This window comes from Uranotaenia lowii, chromosome 3 (genome assembly GCF_029784155.1).
Source record: "Uranotaenia lowii strain MFRU-FL chromosome 3, ASM2978415v1, whole genome shotgun sequence".
Lineage (NCBI taxonomy): Eukaryota > Metazoa > Arthropoda > Insecta > Diptera > Culicidae > Uranotaenia > Uranotaenia lowii.
This window is the reverse complement of record NC_073693.1, coordinates 359229869-359251347: the sequence shown is the minus strand read 5'-3', so window position 1 is coordinate 359251347 and position 21479 is coordinate 359229869. Positions and strand designations below refer to the sequence as shown.

General features: G+C 37.0%; 1 protein-coding gene across 5 annotated transcripts in view; it reads right to left on the bottom strand.

The window, feature by feature from the left end:
• LOC129751510 (uncharacterized) overlaps window positions 1–21479 on the bottom strand; it is a 69738-nt gene that overhangs the window by 35584 nt on the left and 12675 nt on the right. For all 5 annotated transcript variants that reach the window (XM_055747049.1, XM_055747048.1, XM_055747052.1 and 2 more), the window contains exons 2-4: window positions 18358–19945; window positions 18109–18294; window positions 17784–18041 (exon numbers count right to left, since the gene is read on the bottom strand). In XM_055747049.1, the coding sequence (XP_055603024.1) occupies window positions 17784–18041; window positions 18109–18294; window positions 18358–19835 (1922 nt within the window). In that variant the 5' untranslated portion in view covers window positions 19836–19945. The remainder of the gene's footprint in view (window positions 1–17783; window positions 18042–18108; window positions 18295–18357; window positions 19946–21479) is intronic.

Sequence of the window (21479 nt, the reverse complement as noted above, 5' to 3'; positions counted from 1 at the left end):
GGAAGTCATCAGGCCGGCTCCATGGAGGGACGGTCTACGAAGAACCAATCTGTTTGAACTCCTATGTACACGTAGAAATTTCATTCTAGATAGAGTCACGAGATTCATGTGAAGTGACAATATCTCGGGATTGAGATTAAGGAAATTTTATTAAACGATTTAGTTTTAAAATATGTTTATGCATAAAAACCTAAACTCTTCCTAGACAAATGCAATAAAAATATTATGCGGATTGCTGCTACGCGGAAAGAGAATGTGATAATCCCGGAAAATTTCGCTCCCAGATTAGGAGCATTTCTAAATCACGTAGCAACACTTCAAACACGAGAGGCAAATCAGCGAACGTGTGAATATCGATGATCAAAATTTTAATTAGCCCCCATTCCACCCTTCCGCGGACTATAGCGGCCACCTGAGAGGGAAATTTGCGGTGTGGTGTAACCTGGTATATAAGCCTCCTTGCTCGCTTGACTCATCACCCATCGTGGGTAGCAGCAAGCAGCGGTCGGTGTTCTCCAAGAGGGGGGCAAATCAGATGCCTCTAAGGTGAAGGTGTACAAAAATAGCTCGCTCTGACTCTGCTGAGACTTGAAGAACACAGCGGCTGATGGACTACTACTCACTTTACCGAGACTGGTCGCTTGATCTTTTTCTTTCCTTCTTTCTGACGTTCCGCCGGACACACGTGAGCAAATCTCAAAAACCACGAATTTCAAAATACTAAACCATATGATCCGTTGGCAGTTGAAGGTAGTCGCACATTTTGGTAGTGGCTAAGGTACATATCATCAGTCGCATCGCAAGTGCAAGGATTAAATATGAAAGGAAGATGATGCATTGCCTCCGAGTGGAACATATTAATTTAATGTATGTTAATTATTATTGGCCACTTGCACACACATACAAACACACACGAAAAAGTTTGCGGCTAATCGCACATGTTTCGATGTGGTGTTATGGGACGACAAACCTTGACAGGAAGAGGCGACCAAGAGAGGACGTAAATAGTAGATGGCGAGAGCCAGATACCAACATAAGTATATTTATGTATGTAACGGGCAGCGATCGACCTCGGTTTTTCATTTTTTTTCAACTTTTCTTTTCCTCTATTATAAAGAGATTTGGCCGGCGGTCAATTGTGGTCGCGCCGAAATAAACATTGTTCGGTGAGCGTTTCAATTAAGGCATAATTGAATCTAATTTAAATGCTACACATTTTAGGTTAACCAACCACTTGTCGTAAACACGCGCGAGACAGATCGGTCGCGTAAAATTCGCTTTCTTGACTACTCTCTTAACAGCAATCCGATCGTACACACTCATTCGGGGCAACCCCTTATAGTGTAGTTTTGATGCGTTATCGGAAAAGACTGGGTTAACTCCTTTTTCGTGTACAGCCCCTGTACCCCTTTTTCGGGTACATAGGCTTTTCTCTGATGTCGGGTCAAATTTACACATTATTTCAAACGCTTGCTCCCGGTGGAGATGTGAGCAGATACTTGAAATGTTGCATGCAAGAATAATAAAATAGAAAGCAAGTCAGATTCACCAAATTAAAATTATTTATTATTAAATATAAGTTAATTTATATATTTTGGCGCACACACAGCGGGAAAAGGAATGCAGGAATCTGAAAGAAATTGAAACTGATTAGTAATGGTTTTTTTTCTCGGGAGGTTTAAATTTTTTAACTTATTGATCTCTCTGATTAGTGGAGAACAATTAAAATTTTTTTAGAAATATTCAAGAATTTTATTAATAAACTCACCTTAACTATTGGAAGACGAAATTTGCTTTTGCTGCAATGATGATCTGTCCACTTTTTTTGAGATTCATGTTCGCAGGTTGCCGTAGAAATGCCGGAATGTTCGGCCGCATCGTTTTTTTCAGACCTGCAAAACAATAACGAATGTGATAAATATTTCCCCTACTTAATAAACAATTTTTATGTAAAAATATTGAAATACTTACTGCAATCTATCGCGCCTAATTTGTTCCATCGACCGTTTTCACTTCTCAGATGAATGACGAAATTTTGACAAGATCAAAGACTACACGTTTTTAAGCGTACTCATGCTTTACCAAAAACATGTGTAATATTGACCCTTTCAAATGACCCATTATTTGACATATAATGGACGTTCCCAATAACGGGTCAATTTTACAAGTTTAAGGGGTTCCGCAAAATGAGTGTGTAACGATACCCTCCCGCTAGGATTTGTTTTCATCACCAGCCCACACTTGGCGCTCGTTCACTCGATGCAATGGAAAATGGTTCTGATCGTGCTTGAGGACTTTTATCAACAACAATGGCAACAGATGATGCCCATTCCAAATGCTTAGTAACATTTTCACAGCTTCATTTGCTTGGCGCTTCAGCAATTTTGTGTGGAAACAAATCTACTATAATACTGCATGAGCATTAGAGTGACAATGGGTGTATGGCAAAAATTCCATCCATTTTTTTGTTTCGATTATAGTCGTTTTACCATCTTTATGGCATTCGCGACTTTATTAACGTTGCAGTTGGCGGATCGTTATTGAAAAACTTATCCGGTACAACTGTGTTCGATGTTTACTCTTGGGCTCGAACTCGCAGACATCGGCTCAGGAGACAACAGACTTGCCAACTGAGCTATATCACAAGCCAAAAATTCCATCATGGAATGTCAAAAAACCTATGATATGCATTTTTCAGATTCGACTCAAAAACTGACATGCTTAAAATTACTCAAAACTTCAAAATTTCACATAAGAGGGTAGAAAGGATATTTGGAAAATTGAACAATTTTGTTGGTGCCCAATGTCCCCAAATGCACTAAACGTCGAGATTTGTTTTATAAAATTTTTATAAGGCATCATAGACTTAAATTTTCACTATGACCATTGGTTTTCCACTGGGTTAGTCCCGATTTCAAAAATACCAAAAATATAACATTTTTAAAAGTGATGGAATGTATTAGAGAAACATGAGATATCAAAGAAAGAAAGCACATAAGCCGTAAATATCATGAATTTTTCTAAAAAGATAAAACGGCTCACCGACGAGACTTGAGCCCGCAATTTCCGCTTCAGTACAACGGCGCTTTAGCCAATTACACTACTGAACTATGGGACAGCCCTATACAATGAGGCGGCAAAAAGTTTATTTTTGCTATTTATGAACTTTTTTGAAGATGAAATGAGTTGCTTGCATTTGAAACCCAATATAAACTATTTTCGGCTATGGTTTTACATGTATGCTCAGAAAGGACAATAAAATTGGAACATTAACTCGTAAAAATGCATAGTGTAGTTTTGAATCAATAATTGTTTAAATAAACTTATTTCGGAAATGCGTGCATATTTTTAAGTTCGGTGTTCACAAAAAATATTTGAGAGATTAAAGCAAAACCACTCCGGGCATTTTTGTTCAATATTATTCAGTTTTGTATGAAGAATTAAAGAGTACACGCAAAAAAATGCAGTATAAAAATTTTATAATTTTTAGGAAATAAGTAGTTTTTGAAAAATTTCAATTATTTCTACAGATATCAAAATTCTATCGTACCTTTTGGTCACAATTAATTACAATCATCTTCCTTCACGTTATGAGCAATGTTTGCTTAACGATGTTTAACATTAAACATACTTTTTTCCAAAATGGTAAAAATTACCCATTTTTTGTTTTTATTATAACTTTGAAGGATGCAAATATATGCAACTTTTTTTTCTTGCATTTGAATTATTAGAGCTTTACTGCCGTTCTACGCAAGAATGTCCCATGTGACTTTTGGGTCATTTTCACTTTTTTGCTGGAAACGGTCTCTTTTAATGTTAACTTTCGAATAAAAACACAAACAAGTATACTTTGTTCTGAACTTATACGAAATTTTCATCAAGGTGGTTGTCTCTATGTTGATAGTTCTACGCAAGAATGTCACACTAGAGAAAATTCTATGAAAAATGCAAATTTTATCAAAAAATTGTCTTAAGATGAGTTCAAACTGTTGAATTTAATGTTATTCACTGAAAAGAACACTAAAATAAAGGGCAGAGGAGGAGCGAGAAGCCTTGAGTGTTTTATTCAGAGAAATTTTCACTAAACACTTTTCGGTAGGCACTACTTACAAGATCCATACTCAACTATACAATTTTATAAACAAAGAGGAACGTATTTCTCAAATTACGGTTTAGCATGAGTTTTTGGCAAAAAAATAAACTACGCAAGCTTTTAAAATGATAGAAAAATTGTAGCCGTGTGACAGTTTTTCGTAGAACTAGCATCAGCATGCGTTCTGATTCTAAGCAAAAGTGTCACACGGAGCATTTTTGGCTCTAATTTGCTGTTTTTTTTTGTAGGAAATGTAATTTTTTAGGCAGAAAACATTGTAAAATGATTAACTTGAACTGTTCACTACGAAAAAACTGTCGGTGAATTTTTAGTTTGAGAGAAAAATTGGAAATATAGCTGATATTTCAATCGCGTTTTTCTCGTTTGCACGTTTTTCCACATGGGACAATCTTGCTTAGAACGGCAGTTTAGCTATGTTCAAAAGTCAAAAAAAGTTTTGGGAAACGTAAGGCTTTTTTCTTAGAGACCAAAATGTGTAAACCTTTTGAGTTAATCATAAAATTACTCATTTTTTACACTTTTTTGCTAACTGTGTAAAAATGAAAAATATTTCGATAAAAAGCTTAAAAAATAAGCTTTCTAACGATGTATTGGAAGTTGGTGTAGCATTTCATTCTAAGGAGAAAAATTGATTTGAATATTATTGGATCTAAAGTATATTTTTCAAAACTTTCTAAGTCTGATGTCTGTGAAACGATAAGTGCTTATGATAATGATCTGAAAAATTGAGGATATCATAGTTGAATATAAAGCTACAAACTGGTGTATGACAAATACCATTACGATGAAGCTTATTTTTGACTTTTTGCCGCCTCAAACCCCATAGTGCACTGTAAACGTGACGAAATGGACTCTAGCATACGTACATTTCGTAAATTTTCGTAGTCAGCATTCTAAGTTTCATTTTTAGAGTAGCCAAGGACTTCAAGGACGTGTGTTGCCTGAAAAGCCTATGTATATTGCAGCATTGTTCCTTTGAATACGCATCTGCCGTCTGGTGCCCCTACTACCAGAACGGTGCTGAACGACTCGAGGCTATCCAACGGCGCTTTTATGATACGCCCTTAGGCACCTGAACTGGCAAGACCCTTTTCGATTACTAAACTATGGAAACCGATGCCGCCTTATAGACATTGACACTCTTCAAGCCCGTAGACATGCAAACCGTGCTTTTTTCGTCGTATTGCAGGCTTTGCAGACGACGTGGTTATTATAGTTCAGGGAAACTATGAGAACGTGTTGTCAAACAGAATGCAATTTGCGCTTAACTACGCCCTTTTCTGGTGCAGGGAGGAGGGACTGACCATATACATTTATAAAACTACCGTGAAAGCATCCACTAAGAGACGAAAAAGTGCTTTAAATCCTCTTACACTAGATGCGGAAGTGTTAAACTTCGAATCACAAGTGAAATTTTTAGGAATTATACTAGACTTAAAAATAACATGTAACCCACAGATACACCAACAGACAACACCAACACCACAGACATACCAACTACAATAAGACTCAAAATCTCATATGCCTCATCAGTATGGTGGATTAAAAGTGGCAATATAGTCTCGTAACTGAGCCCTTCAATTAGAGCCCTCTGACGGTAGGCTCGATTATAAGAAGAAGAAGAAGAAGAAGAAGAAGAAGAAGGATTGAAAGCGAACAAACGCAACGAAACAATCAACATGGCTGGTTCTGAAATTTTCTATTTACCCCCCTTGGAAAAATCATCTCTTGTCAAAGATCAACCAACAAAAATTCGAAACAAAGAAAACATCGAAAATCGAGAGATAATTTAGCCAGACATCTGCAGCACAAAATTGGACTGATGTTTGGCTACAAATAATAATCAAGAAAATAGGCAACAATGTCACTGTCAAATTGCGTTTCCGGAGAAAGTGTGTTGCCGGGGAAGCAGTTCGTGTAGTAGAACAGGCCCTCGCCTCAAGGGCATAATAGGCAAACTGAATCTGGTAAGCCTGAGGAAAAGCTCTATTGCGCAATTCAATTAATGCCCACGCGGTATTAGTTTCGCTTTACTGTGCCAAATCATCGTTCCGGACAAAAACACGACAGATAAGGTCCGCAAAAAAGGGGTCGCGATATCGAAAGTAGCGCTTCATGAAAAATTGGCCATTTTTAACCACGAATTCCTGTTCAGCAGGACCTTTTTTATCTCCCGCGAATACTGCTTCGTAAAAGCCGGGTAAGACGGTCGTTCGTCCCGATGAATCATCCCCAGGTAGCTACACGCTTTCTCACGTTCCAAAAGGACATTTTGACCATCCTTCGGCTTTTGTCATGTCGACCTTGGCACTCTTTCGTCATCCATTTGACAACAGGATTCGGCAGAAACGGAAGGATGCCCCCTTGGGCAACTAGTTTTCGCATACATTCCTTTTTGTACATCCGCTCCAGGCTGAGGCTGTAGAAAAGGGAATCGAAAAAAGGCCCATCAAATTGCTTCGTCTGTCGGCGTTGGATTTCGTTCTGTTAATCTGTTAGGGATCAAGTATCCTGTGCAGCTCCTGTATTCGCCATTCGCCTCCCGCTACAGGAAAGAAACAAGCTATGAAAGGAAACGACGAATTTTTCGACGTGCTCGCGGGAACTAGGAAGTGATTACGGCAGCATTATGCACTTTAGCCATGGAGCGGTGGAACTCGGCCTTCTCGGAAGGGGGTTTCGGCATCATCGGTTGACGCGTCGCCGCAAAAACGTCAGCGTTTGTCGTTCTTCGAATCGTCAACTTTCGGGACCACCTCGAGGCTATTCATCCAGCTATCAATCACATTCATCAGCGTATCACAATATCGGGAGGGAATTTCCCACTGGAAAGTTAGGCCAGCATTGAACTGGATTTGCCGGATGAGCATTCTGGAAGGTGCCCAGCAGTGTTGCCAGACAGGACACGACGTAGTGGACGTATGGCAACAATCAGAGGTGTGTAAGTCGTTTTTTGCTTATTTTAGTGAGAGTTATAGTTAGAGAGAGTTATAGAGAGAATAGTTTGATACCAATCAGTTTGCGAGTTCATTCATTCTGGGCCAGCGAAAGCCAGAAAATTTTTATTCTGGGCTCCAGCCCACCGTGGTATGCTAAGAATACCGCAACTATTGTTTCCAATTGGAAAACAGTAGAGAGAGCAGCTCAAGCGAAAAAAAATATCCAAACCAAGCCCACGACTTACTGTAGAACTTAAGTAAGCACGAGTTAAGTACTTACACATGTCTCTTGACCGGACATTGTCCAACAAAACAGCATCTCAAAAGGATAAACATTGGCCCTTATTCTGCGCCGCGCGTGAGGTGACGATTGTCGAGTAACCCCACCGTCGTCACTCGACTCTTGTCACCTTATTCCGATACTCGGTGTAAGTGAGACGACACTAGGTGACACCAGGTGACAGAGGTTCATTTCCAGCTGAGTGACTGAATGAACACATCTGTCAAAATCCCAGCAAGAAAAATATTCATTACCGTTCATTTTCCGCTTCGCAGCGAAATAAATTCGAAGCGGCTCGCCTCGAATTTATTTCGCTGCGAAGCGGAACATGAACTTAAAAATCACTGGGATGGTGGACATTGCGCTGATGTTGTTTGGATTTAGCTCGCGGTTTGGATTTTTGGGATTAAATTTCTAATTAACGGATCCGATTTCTGGTTCAAAAAACGTCTTAATTGGGTTGTACGGTGTCAGCAAATTATTCAATAAGGAAAAACTAGGCATGGTACGCGACCCAAGTAAACATTTGGAGAACCAAGTCTGAGCCCGGAACCTGTTGTGAAAGTAAGAAAACGCGTACACAAGAATCGACGTCTGCTGCTCCATTCAAACTGTGTATGAAGATAAGCGAATTCCATGAAGTTTAAAAAAACGTTCAAACGATTTATATAGTACGCATATACGATGATTTTTTTTTGTGTTGTAAGCTTTCGCAAATTTGTCAATTGAGAGAAGAACAACGCTCCTAATTTTCTCTTTGGTTTCAGCTACCTAGTACGAATGCTGCTAACTTTTGTTCAGCTCAGTATCTTTCCCAAGGAATGTCATCGTATACAGTGGTTCGCATGTTGCCAGTACACATTTCGGATTCCGGAACTTTCAGGGCCACAGCATTTACGAATAACCGCGGATTTTGTTGGAGCTCATACCGGAAATGTGAAGGCATATGAAAAAGTGGAACAAATGAAAAGTAATTTGAAATAAATGTTCCAGTTTAATTTTAATTTTTGCATGTGATAGAAATTGTTTGGTTTTGCAAAAAAAAATATAATTAGGAATTAAAATTTAATGAATCAATAAAGAATCAATCTAGATTACAGTAACTTATGCACATGGAAAAACTCAATTTAAGTTTCCCGGTTGAGAGTCGACTTCCATTTCAGATAAAGCAATATAAAAATTTCGGTATCCGATTCAAATATTGTTTTATGTTTTGTATGGATATAAATTTCGGATAGGAAATCTACTATCACATCGAAGATTTCAATAGTTCAAATAAGTAAAGGTTTTTTTAGATTTCGACTTTGGAAGGTTCAGTTTCAGATTTGAATATAAGAATTCAATTTCAAAACTTCAAATATGATTACTTTTTCAAATTCTAATTCAGGTATCATGTTCAACTCTTATCTAAATATACCTCTGAATGCACATCTACGTTTTAAAAAACAGCTTCACAAAAAGAATAAGAATGAAGTAATTGTTGAGCGATTCAGATTTACATTACATTAGAAGACCAAACTTAATTTTGACATTCTTTATTCAAATCCTACATGCTTTGGGTAGACTAGGATAAATGTTTAATGAATTAAAAAATTATGTTAACAAGTAAATTTTTCTATTGTTTATAAAACTACCATTCTTTAGTTTAATTAACTATTCAAAACCTAACTACTTTGCTTTATGCAAACTTCATTAAATATCTATCTTGTCAGCACCTGAAAAGGTACCGACAATTGTCACCTAAAATCGTCACCCGAATGCGAAAATTCTCTCCCACGGTGACTACGAGAATAGGGTAAGAACTCACAAAGTTCATCCGAAGTGACGTTTCTCATCTTAACCGACTACTGGAATAGAGTGACTTGGGTGACTCGACTATCGTAAAGTCACGCGCGGCGTAGAACAAGGACCATTATTCAAAACGGTGACTGTAAGTTCTACAGGTTCGAAAATCTTCTATGCAACTGCTGCGGTCTCCTCAATCGAAGAGAGCGTATACTTGAGATGCCAGAGTTTTTCCCGAACTTATTCGGCTGGACGAAACCGGGCAATTTAATTGAAAAACCTGGCAAAAAACGGGCAATTCACTTCAAAAACCGGGAAAAATCCGGGTAAATTAAAAAAAAAACCAAGTAATTTTGCATTAAATGTCTATACCCATAGAAGAGGTTGCAAAAATGTAATGCCTATTTAGCGAATCTCTGTGACGAAAATGCGCTGAAAAGTGTACTGTACCAAAGATGATATGATTGGAAAAGCACTGCTGGTGTAAAGACTAGAGCTCCCAAGAAAAATTATGCATGACCGCTACATTCAAGCGAAATAAGAAAAACATTTTATGGGAATTTCATCCTATTGGATAATTCATAAAAAATAGTAAAGTGAGAATCGAACTCGCTGTAACAGTGCAACACCTTATCTCGGCTTGCCAGTACTGTATCTTACACAGTACACCATCTGAGTCAGATAGCAAACGAAAGTTTATTGTCATAGTTTTCCTACTCTCGTCGATCACCACTGCCGCTTGCCCGGTGTTTATAAGAGAGGAATGAGGAACTGTTTCCTATTATCGGCCGGTTTACATACACACACACAGCCCTCGGTTCTTCATTCGAAAATATTTTTGCTAGCTGAATGTTTCTATCCTGCTTTGTACTGTGATAGGATGTGGAATATCCTATCCTATCCGCTAGGAAGACAATGCCAGTTATTGGAAAGCTTGTTAATGCCGGTCCGGCACAGAATCTTGTTCCTATAATTCAACTTCCAAGGAAGTTCGTTATTGGAGTAGAGTCTGATTCGTGTGTGTGGTAATGAGTGATCTTTTACACATAACTAACACTATACACACTTTAGCTGATATGACACAGCCTCTTACTTCAATAGCAAGCAGCCGCCGTTAATTACATCATCTACTAGTCATAGAAAATATAAAATATTATAAAAATGTTCTACCTTTATCATTCTGAACATGACAAAAAAATCATGTTGGAGCGTTTATTTTTCATTTATTTTTTTCCCTCATAACACGATTGGATCAACAAAAAATCAATAAAACCTATTTGCGTTTTCATTGAGCATAGCTTTAACAATAGCTATCGGATTAAATCTAGGTAGAACATGTGAGAATAGCCTTATCGAGGTTTCTAGTCATAAACGAAACTATGGGTTGAATGATTTCCTGCGATGACCTTAGTGTACTCCTCCCATAGTCGCTTGCTTGGCAACTGATAACTCCCTACGAAGTCATAGCTTATGTCCAATAAACATAAATCAATCATGTGGTAAGATCTATATTGATCAGTCCGTGTCAGGCCCAGCCAAAAACTGGCTTAGAATGATATAAAAATAATAGTTATTATTTTGACACAAAGGGCATCCACCACCATCTCACAGATCCGATGCCGATGTCGATCTCTACAACATTCTCCTAAAGTGCTTTCAGGGTCACATTTCTCGTCGCTAATCCGGTGCGAAGTGCACGCTGATCAAGTTTCGAGTAGTTAGGTAGCCGAATACCGTTGAGCAAGGTCAGCGCTAAATCAATGAACGATAAAGGGTGGGTCGGCCCAAAAGATATGTATGTTCACTGCCATCCAGCTTCACAAAACCCACTTGCTTGCTACATATTGATTGAGATGATTGATTGGGGAATTCCGGTTCTTGAGCTCGTTAGTGAATTCGAGTATCAACTGGTTGGCAAACGGATTTCTAAACTACAGCCTCAGCTCCAGTTCCAAGGGTGTATGTTTAGTTAGATGCACTTTCTTCCATTCTGCAAATATCGCTAATCCTGTCGATCTAACCAGTTTAGTAGAAGGTCAGCGGGCCAATTTCGTAAGATAGAGAGCTCGCAGAAACAATAATCACCGCTGGAGATCAACGGTATCGTTTCATTTGAGAGATTTAACATGTCAGAAAAAATCTGATCAGTAGCTGATTGCAGATCAGATCAGATCAGTTTCCAATAAAACACGAGCTCGCGTCCAGCTGATTTGAAAACAACACCCAGCTGGAGCAAATCAAATTCACCACTCATGAAAACCTCCAGTCGCCCCAAACGAACCTGTCCGCGAAGAATTAATCTTCATTAGCAACGGTAACAAAAATGTACCTTCTACCTATCTACATGCCGAATTTGACAGAAATGCGCGGGTATTTTTGGAGCTGAACTTTGACACGCTGTCGAATGTATGCTGTGCGATTTGATTCAACGTTTCAATTTTTTTTCGAAATAGAAAATATAAAAAAAAAGTTTGCTTGACGCTATAATAGAAATAGGGTTACTGGAGAAAAACATTCAACAAACACGATTTTCTGCCGTTCTTACTTAAAAATTAAGTTTAAAAAAAATTGATCGGCATTATATCATGTGAGCAAAAATCAGGGCAGCAAAAAAAGGGCAAAATCTGTGTCTGAGCAACATCTGGACGAGTGATCAAAAGCCTGTGTTTAACAGACAAATCATGCCACCTTGCAACCCGGATGGTCACAGGTAGTGTTTTCGTTTTTAAAAACTTTTTCGTTGGCAACTGGTTGACAATATACTATTCATCGAGGTGTGTATATATAGAAGGTGTTATCGAATATCGAATTCCCGATTCAGACATTTTGGCTTTTTAGACTATGCAACTGCGGAACTCATGAAGTTTGTTTACCAACAAACCACAGAAAAGCTGAGCAAATAATCTTATGTTTGTAAACAAACGCATTGAGAGCCCCGTTCACTCGTCGCCTACTTACTCTAAAAGTCGGAGAACCTCGTGTTTCAAAAGCCTTGTTTATTCATAAATCGACGGTTGAGAAGGAATCAGATCTTCTCGTATGTCTGTCATAACAAGAAAATAGTCGTAGAAATAGGGAAATTTTCAGTGCGTTGAGATATCATCGAGAAAAAATTTATTTGATTGTTTCATTAGAAGCTATAACTTTGGATTGAAGCTCTAGGTGATTAGTTTTATCACCCATTCAGTTGGATCCTTGGAAGATGTCGGAAGCTATTTTGAGGGAGCCATTCTAAAGTTAAGTATTCAACTGTATATATTTTGTTTTCTAGTTGGGAATAAATTTTTGCAGCTTGGAAGTGAACATCGATCATATTCAAATACGAATAAAATTGAATGAAAAGAAAAGTATGTTAATACCAACAAGAAACGCAAAATTCCATAAGCTTATGGTAACTCTATCATCAGATCATTAGAAGAACAGAAAAAAATGCGTACCCCAAAAAAAGAAGCAGAATTAGACTAAACTGTGCGCCATCGAGCCGCCACAGCACTTAACAAGCGCCAAAAAAGAAAGCAAAAACGACCGAACATAGTGAAGAGAAAAAAAAACCATAACGCAAAGCCCACCATCAGCAAGCTCTTAAGGGTCGAATAAAATTGCGCGCAATGCAAATCCGCCTGATGATAGCTAGATGGGGCTGTCTAAACGTTTGTCGGTGAAGAAAGTGGGGGTGTCAGAGGTTGTGTGGCGTAATAAGACGTGAACCGATTAAGTATCGAGCCAAACGACTGCTGCCACTTTGCCTGCAGCAGGGGCCAACAAGATGGAGATGGACGAAGAAAAAAAGGTTAGACGAACCATGTCATTTTTTGAGAATTCATTTAGCAAACACCTCCTAGGAATACATACAACACACTCTTTTATGCGTTAAAAAATTTTGGGGTCGAAGTTTTCGGGAGTCACGATCTTTTTTCATTGCCAGAGGCTGATCGCTAAGGTGGGTAATTAAACAATACCAGAAAGTACATGCAGCTCGATGCAAGTCATCTCTTGCGACTGCGAAATTTTGCATGGGGAGCTTTACTAAATTTTCGATTCACAGAATTTGTGTTTAGAAAAAGAGATTACGTCGTGAGATAATTTTGACAATTTTGACCACTTCGACAATTTAACGATTTTGACTATTTTGACAAATTTGACAATTTTTATAATTTTGGCAAATTTGACAATTTTTATAATTTAGGCAAATTTGACAATTTTGACAATTTCGAAAATTTTGTCTGTTTTGTCTATTTTGACAATTTTGTCTATTTTCAGATATACTAGAACCGATATACACCACTTAACGAGAAATCGGGAGACACGAATAGCGCTATCTGGCGACAGAAATGGAACTATTACACTGTGATTTTTTTCGGAGCTTTGATCAGAGATGCCAGGTGTCCTGATTTTTCAATTGACAATCGCAAAAAGTGTGGCGTACCATATAGGAAAGGCGGAAGTAAAATGATTACTATTTGAATAAATATGAATTATTAACAGCGCATATTCTTACAATTCTTAAAACGTTGTCTAAACCCTTAAAGCATCGGCAGCGATAAGTGCTATCCCAGGTGTTAACCCCGGACACATTCTAGGTCCTTTTTTAGCTTTAGCAGTACATTTGCGCACCGGTAAGTGCTAAACTGGTGTCCATTTTAGGCACTGGTGACGCTCCGATAGGTGTTGTTGTTTTTTGATGCTATTTCCTTTTGTTAGCATCTGTCAAATCAGGAGCTGGTCGGTATTCAAATATGGCTCCTGGCTTGCTTTTTCAATACCGAGGAGCAAGTGTCAAAATTGAGTGTTATTATAGCTTTGACACCTGACCGTTGCTGATACTCTTAAACATCGTGATTGTAATATTCCTATCGATTTAGCGCAAAGTTTAAAAAAGAAAGAATGAAAAGGGAATGTTATTAGAATCATAAACTTTAAGGTCAAGAATTCGTAATAAATGACTAATTTATTATGACTTCATAAATAACTAAAAATACATTGATTTACGACACTCGCCATAAAATCTGCCTGCACAGATTTTAGACTTTTGCATTGAAAATTTCCGCCAACACTCAACGAGAAAGCAAACAAACTACATATTCTTAATCAAACATTTGCGCCTTTTAGTTTCTTTAAATCAAATTCCATAAATTTTATTTCATCTTTGTCTTTATTTCGAGTTTTTAACAATGATCCGTTACCTAGAATATGTCATACAAAACGGCAAATCAAAATATGCGGAAGCTTAATACAAATTTTAAAAGCTTAGCTAAGAGACGAAAATTAAATATAGATAAAGTAATAAAAAAATTGAAATTCAAAAATGATTATTATTAATTTTTCCTAGTTATATTTAAACAGTTTTTTGTGTTTTGGAATATCATTTGTTTTGCAATAGTAAAAAATAATAAAAACGTTTCATTTCAAAACCAATATACATGCCAATACCATTATAATTTCGTCACATTCCATGGCGGGAACAGAATTTTTCCTTCTTGGTGATAACAAATGACATGATGCTTAATGTGCACACAGTTTTCGTATTAATTAAAAAAAATGTGCTTAAATTTTGTTTTCACTTTGATAATCGTTTCTGTGAAACTATTTCAGCTGTGATTTTTTATTTATTTAGATTTTTGTTTTGCGTTCACGTGCACAAATAAATGATGGGAAAACATTAAGAAATATATCGCATTCCGATTATTCATTGCGAATAGAAAGAGTTTTTTTTATTGATTTCAGTACAATTGGTTTGAATTTGAAAGAAAAAACAATTCTGTTGCAAACATTTGTCTCAATTTATAAAAAAAAAATCAATCTATGCCCTTTCAAAATGTTAATCTGGAGTTGTCAAAGTGCTGATCAGGGAAGCCGTCCGAACATATTTTCATCACTTTTTTGTTTAGTTTAGGAACACATAAAAAAAATAAATTCCGCTCATTTAAGAAATGAATTCAAAATTCGCACCACCAGCCTTTACTTCTTTCATGTTTTTCAGAAGATATGTCACAAGTCTCTCAGGCATGATTCCAAGTCCATAATCAGAAAACATGGATATTAGTTGTTAGCTTTTTGTTTTTTTGGAGCACTGGCATTTCTGAAACGCTTTGTTAGCATTGATTTTTTTAATCAATTCATTAATTATAAACATTCAAGAGAGATTATTGTCATGTTATTGCTGGATAAAAGCTCGGTATAATGTCCTTTGACCTAAGATTTGGATTTGATAAATGATCTAACAAACTTTATAGTTTGATAATGATAAACCAATTTTTTTGAAAATGTTTAAATATTAACAAGAAAAATCTAGCATGAGACAATAACAATACCATCTTTTATTAATACGATTCGTTTAAAACCCCATTTTTTGCCAAATGTCGCTTTTCAATCTAGTAAAGAAAAAATAACGATATTTCTACGTAAATTTCGTGATATTTTTTTCCTTAACTATTATTAGTAAGCAAAATTTTGATAAACAGTTAAGCAGTTGACCGATTGAATTTAAAATCTTTTTCTTAAAAAAACACTTTATGCGCATCCAAATCTATGTATTTTTTTAAACAATAAAATTTGTTGATTTACTAAAATTTTTATGGTGCAAGAATAGAAACAAAAAATTTCATTTATTATAACTGGCATCCCTGATCAAGTCGAGTCGGAATACACGCTATTCACAAGTTAGACGAATTTCTCGAATTAATGCTTCCATTTTGTCCGCTAGAGGATGCTGATGGTGTCGCCTTCTCATTATATGAAGAAAATAAGTGTGGTGAATATTGTTTCAATTATATTTGCTATTTTGTCAATTCTGTCCATTTTGACAATTTTGTCTATTTTAAAAAATAGGACACTTTTGACACTTTTGTCTATTTTGACAATTTTGACAATTTTGACAATTTTGACAATTTTGACAATTTTGACAATTTTGACAATTTTGACAATTTTGACAATTTTGACAATTTTGACAATTTTGACAATTTTGACAATTTTGACAATTTTGACAATTTTGACAGTTTTGACAATTTTAACAATTTTGACAATTTTGACAATTTTGACAATTTTGACAATTTTGACAATTTTGACAATTTTGACAATTTTGACAATTTTGACAATTTTGACAATTTTGACAATTTTGACAATTTTGACAATTTTGACAATTTTGACAATTTTGACAATTTTGACAATTTTGACAATTTTGACAATTTTGAAAAATTTTGTCAATTTTGACAATTTTGACAATTTGGATCATTTTGACCATTTTGACAGTTTTGACAATTTTGACAATTTTGATGATTTTGTCAAATTGAAAAATTTTGACAATTTGATCAGTTTTAACAATTTTGATGATTATGACGATTTCGTTGATTTAGACAATTTTGATAATTTTTACAACTTCGTTTATTTTGAAATTTTTGACAATTTTGACAATTTTGACAATTTTGACAATTTTGACAAGTTGGGATATTTTGACAATTTTGAAAATTTTGATTATTTTTATAGTTTTGATAATTTCTACAATTTTGACAATTTTGACAATTTTGTCAATTTGGCAATTTTGACAATTTTGACAACTTTAATAACTTTGACAATTTTGACAATTTTTACAATTTGAACAGTTTGGACAATTTTGACAATTTGGACAATTTTGACACTTTTGACAATTGGACAATTTCGAAAATTTTCATAATGTCAATAGTTTAAATTTTGTCAAACTTGGTCATTTACCCAATCATAATTGCTTGGAATTTTCGAAATTTTTGTTAACTGTGTCAGTTTTGATTATTTTGTCAATTTTGTCGGTTTTTTGTAGCTTTGAATTTTGTTAATTTGGTAAATTTTGTTAATTATGGATGATAGTATTTTTCTTCCAATTTTGTCATTCTTTTAGTTCCAACAGTTTTGTTTATTTGTTATTTTTGGAGTATTGACCCTTTTTTTCCCTCAAAATCTTGTCAATTTAGAAAATTTGAAGGTTTTGCCAAATATGATAAAATTGTGATAAATATTTTTTAATTTTTTTTTCATCCCTGAGAAAAAAGTAAAAGAAATATTTTTCACAATTGAAATTTAGAAAATTTTGTGAATTTTGGAAAATTTTTTAAATTTTTTTTTTGTTTTTTATTCCTGAAAAATAAAGAATTTTTTTTCACAATTTTATTAAATTTTTTCATATGTTTGATAGCCTCAATCTTGTCAGTTTTGTTAAATTATAGTTTTTTGGGTCATTTTTCCATGAATTGCAAATTAATATAACTTTTGCGAGAAAATAAAAAAAAATCTAATTTTTCTTATTCGGTTATTAGGATGATTATTTCATTTTATTTTCGGGCTAAACTACCGTAAATTGGTAAGTTTTTTTGCTAAACTATTTTTTACAACGTTTTCCTTCTCACTACATAACTTGATTAGCAATACATCACACTTATGTGAATGAATGAAATTAGAATTTTCATTCATTTTTAAAGATACTATCCTTTAACTTTCAAGCAAGAAAATAAGAAATTGATGTTGTTCTTGAGTAATTCATGCCAATTAAAAGATTTGCAAAATTTTAATTTCTTGAAGTTGTTCTATAAAATACAATCTTAAAGCGTTTCTTGAAATGCATCAATTACTTATATAAAAAAAATCGGGAACTAAAGCTGATTCAAAAAAAAAACAATTGTTTCAACAATCTACTCACTTGACGTTCTCCTTGCGCATCCGCTCGATGTACTCCTGCTGGTATCGACTTTTCATCACAATCGTAGGCGGCCTCACGGAAAATTTGATGCGCAACGAATCGTTGCCCTCGATCAGGAATCCCTCCTCCACCAGGCGTTCGTTTTCGATCAGATCGTGCACCGGACCGGACTGGTGCTGCTCGAAGTGATCGATCTGGAGCAACCGAATCGACCTGCTGGAATCGCTGTCATGCAGCAGCTCAATGCAGTATTCGTATCTGGAAGGAGATGGTTGAAAGGAAATTGTCAAAGAAGATTCCAAGCGAAAATTAGCCGGAGACAAACCTTCCGGGGACCCCTTCCGTCATCATGAGGGTCACCGAGAGATGATCACTTTTCCAGGCGTGCAAACGCCAACCGAAGCCGAGCACATCGTGCAGCACGTCCGATGTTCGACACTCCTCGATCGGTTCGATTGCCTGGTAGTCTTTGATGATGAAAACTTCGGACCGAAACTCCGGAATGAAGTCACTGTAATAAATGGGGAGATATGTGAATACAATCGACTAGTCCTTACAATTGACAAATCTTTACCATTCCAGCTCCGACGGAACAGGTCGATGCACGAAGGAGGTGCTTGGTTTCTCAATCAGACGGGAACAGCGTTCTAGGAATTCACCGTCTTTGATGAGAAGATCCGATTTTGGACAAGCCCTCAGTTCGGCTTCCAGCTTGTTGTAGGCCGATTTGATGCGCAGCACCTCATTGGCTACAACGTCTTTTTGTTCGTGAAGGTCGGACAGCTTGCGGTTCAGCTGCCGTTCGATGCATTCTGCTTCGGAGTGTAGCAGTCGACTGAGTTCCTGCAGTTTGCGAGCCTTGGATGCTTTGACACAGTCGATGTTTCGGTCGATACTGTTTATGACGTTGGCAATTTCTTCTAGATAATCTGTGACTGTGGCGAATTCCTGTTTGATTTTCTCTAGTTTTGTATCGTAGATTGTGTTGATTTTCTTGAACGTATGTTCGGTGTGCTGTGCATCGTGCAGAGCACATGTCTCACAAATACAGCAATTGCAGGTGAGACAGAAAAATATCATTGGCAGTGTGTGTAGCAAACAGGTCGAGCGTTCTTCATCGCTGTCGCCGTTTTGTGAGGTGGGAGAAATACTCTCCCTCAGATGATTGTGTCCGTTTCTTTTTGTGTCATGTTCTGCGGACTGACTTTCAATGGGTGCTACCGTTTGGGGTATTGTCGTTTGACTGTTCGTTGCTTGCCCGGCAGAAGACTGTTTGAATCCATTCCGCCGGTTTGGATCAACGATCTTCTGAGCCGGTGCTGTTTCGCTATTCTCGTCGGTTCCATTCGTGTGATTTTCCTCAATTTCTTTGTCCCCATTACATAAGTCTCCATTTGAAAAACCTTTTGGCTTGGCCAAATCGTTGACCATCGACTTTCCGTTTACTTGTGGGTGTGGCTGTTGTTGTTGCTTGCGGTTGGCATCTTTCGATTTCTTCCCTTGACGCCCGTTAACGGCGAGCATCTTAGTCGGTGCCACGCTGCTTTTGACCATCGGAGCTGATGCAGCATTCCTGTTGGCGTTCAACCGCTGAACCAGCGGATCATTTTCTATCACTTTAACCACTAGCTTGATCGATCCCGAAGAAGGGCCTGAAGTCGCTTTTGGTTGTTCTACACTCGGCAGCGCCTCACCAAACTCTAAAACAGGATTCGAATCGGATCGGCTGTCCTTCTGCTGTCGGTGGTGATCGTCGACAAGATCCGTAGCAATGGCAGCACAACGGACCAAATCGTCGATCGGCAGCTTGGAATGACAGTTGGGACATTCGCTAGTTTTGGTTTTGCTGTCCGTGAGCCACTTTTTGATACACTGAAAGCAGTACTGCTTCGAGCACTTGGGACAAAGGCACTTGGGATTGCGGGGTTCCTTCCAGCACAGCAAACACTCACTGGTCACTGGTTTTCCCTTGAGCTTGCGCAGAATTACACCGTTCGGTAGGATCGCTAGGCTGTTGTTGTTCCGATCACGGCCATTGCGATTTTCCATCATATGTTGGAAGCCAGATTGGAAGCTTTATTTTTTGTTTTGTTTTGCGTTCAATATATGTAGTCAGGAAAAGGGTGCGGTAATTTAGTCAGGAAAGGGTGTACATTTGCTAGCTACAAAAGTGGGGTTGGTTAGAGCTTGTAAGCAATTAAACATTTGACGATTTACAACAAGACCTGTTGAATCCGATTTCTTGCCATATAACGAATGAAACAATAAAAATAGTTTTTTTTTCGGTTATAATGCGTTCATTTAATTAATTTTCTCTAAAAATTCTTAAATCAAGCATTCTACAAGAACTAGAGGCTCGACTATTGTTTGTGTTATCTACTTAGAATTCTTTCAATTGGTGCATTGAGAGACAGCTTCTGATCTAGAATGTGGTTTATAGGTTTTGAGGTATCCCTGATTGTTAACGCTCCTTTTTTTAAACTCAAAATTAAATAGTTATGGTTCAAAACAGCACTTCAGTGGCAGCCCTCAACCCCGAGTTCGACTGGGCAATCGCAAAACTAAGTTCTGATAGGCATACTCAATACTAAGTTCGGCAGCCGAACTCAAATTTATCCTTTTTATTCGAGGGTTGTTTGTTTTCAGGGAATTAAAGGATGGTTAAAATTTTTTGTACCCGGATGTTGCTGTTCCGGTACATTGCATTGCAATTACAGAACAGTGGAAAGTTTTGACACTCTCGGTCAAAGAAAACTTCCGGATGTTACTTCCAACGGGAAGTAAATAACAACCGGAAGTTTCCGGACATTCCAAGCCGCGCACCATATGATGACAATGACGGAATTTTACGCTGACACGGTGGACATTCCATTATGAAGATCCTTCATAGCCTTCCGGTTATTGTTCCGGAACGACAAAATTTTGCGTCGTGATCGTTGGTTGCCGTTCCGGTTCGAAGTGAACTCGCTAAGTATTTTCAGTCCAACAAAGAGAGTTCAATTTTTAGTTCATAAGTTCGAACTCAGCTTTGCTCCCTCGCCGAAGGAAAAAAAGGGATCAATTTTGAGTTCGCAGTTCGTACTCCGTTTTGAACCATCGCAAGGAGAAAAAGGGTACTTAACTTTAAGTTCATAGAATCAAACTTTGTTTTGAACCTCGGTCATACTTCATTTTGAGTTAAAATAAAGGAGCGTGTTTATAGAATTACAGAGTTGTCAGTTCTGAATCCATAAAGAATTAAAGAATTGGAAATATCTTGATAACTCAACTACGGTAAAATAGTGAACCCTTCTGACAATGATACCAAGACGTTAGCATACTGCCATTGCTCGGTTGAATTGAAGGTTGAGTTTACTTAAAGCTTAAGTATGGTCCAATTGACCCAATCCGTCGTGCACTATCTTAACGCTTTTTCTAACTGGTACCGTAAACTGGGGGAACTTTGATCACTTTTTTCAATTATTTTTGAATATTTTGGAAGGGGTTGCCTTTTCTTAATACCTTAAAGCTTTCAAACCCTTACTGAGGTGAGGAGTATTAAACATGATCATTGATTGCAGAAAATTCAAACGACATTGGTGGTTATAATTGAATGTTTGTTCCAAAACCAGATTTCGTGTTTCGGGGTAAATTTGATCACTATGGTTTTTACGTATCTCAACATCTTCAAATTTATTGTTTGGATGCCATTTAGCA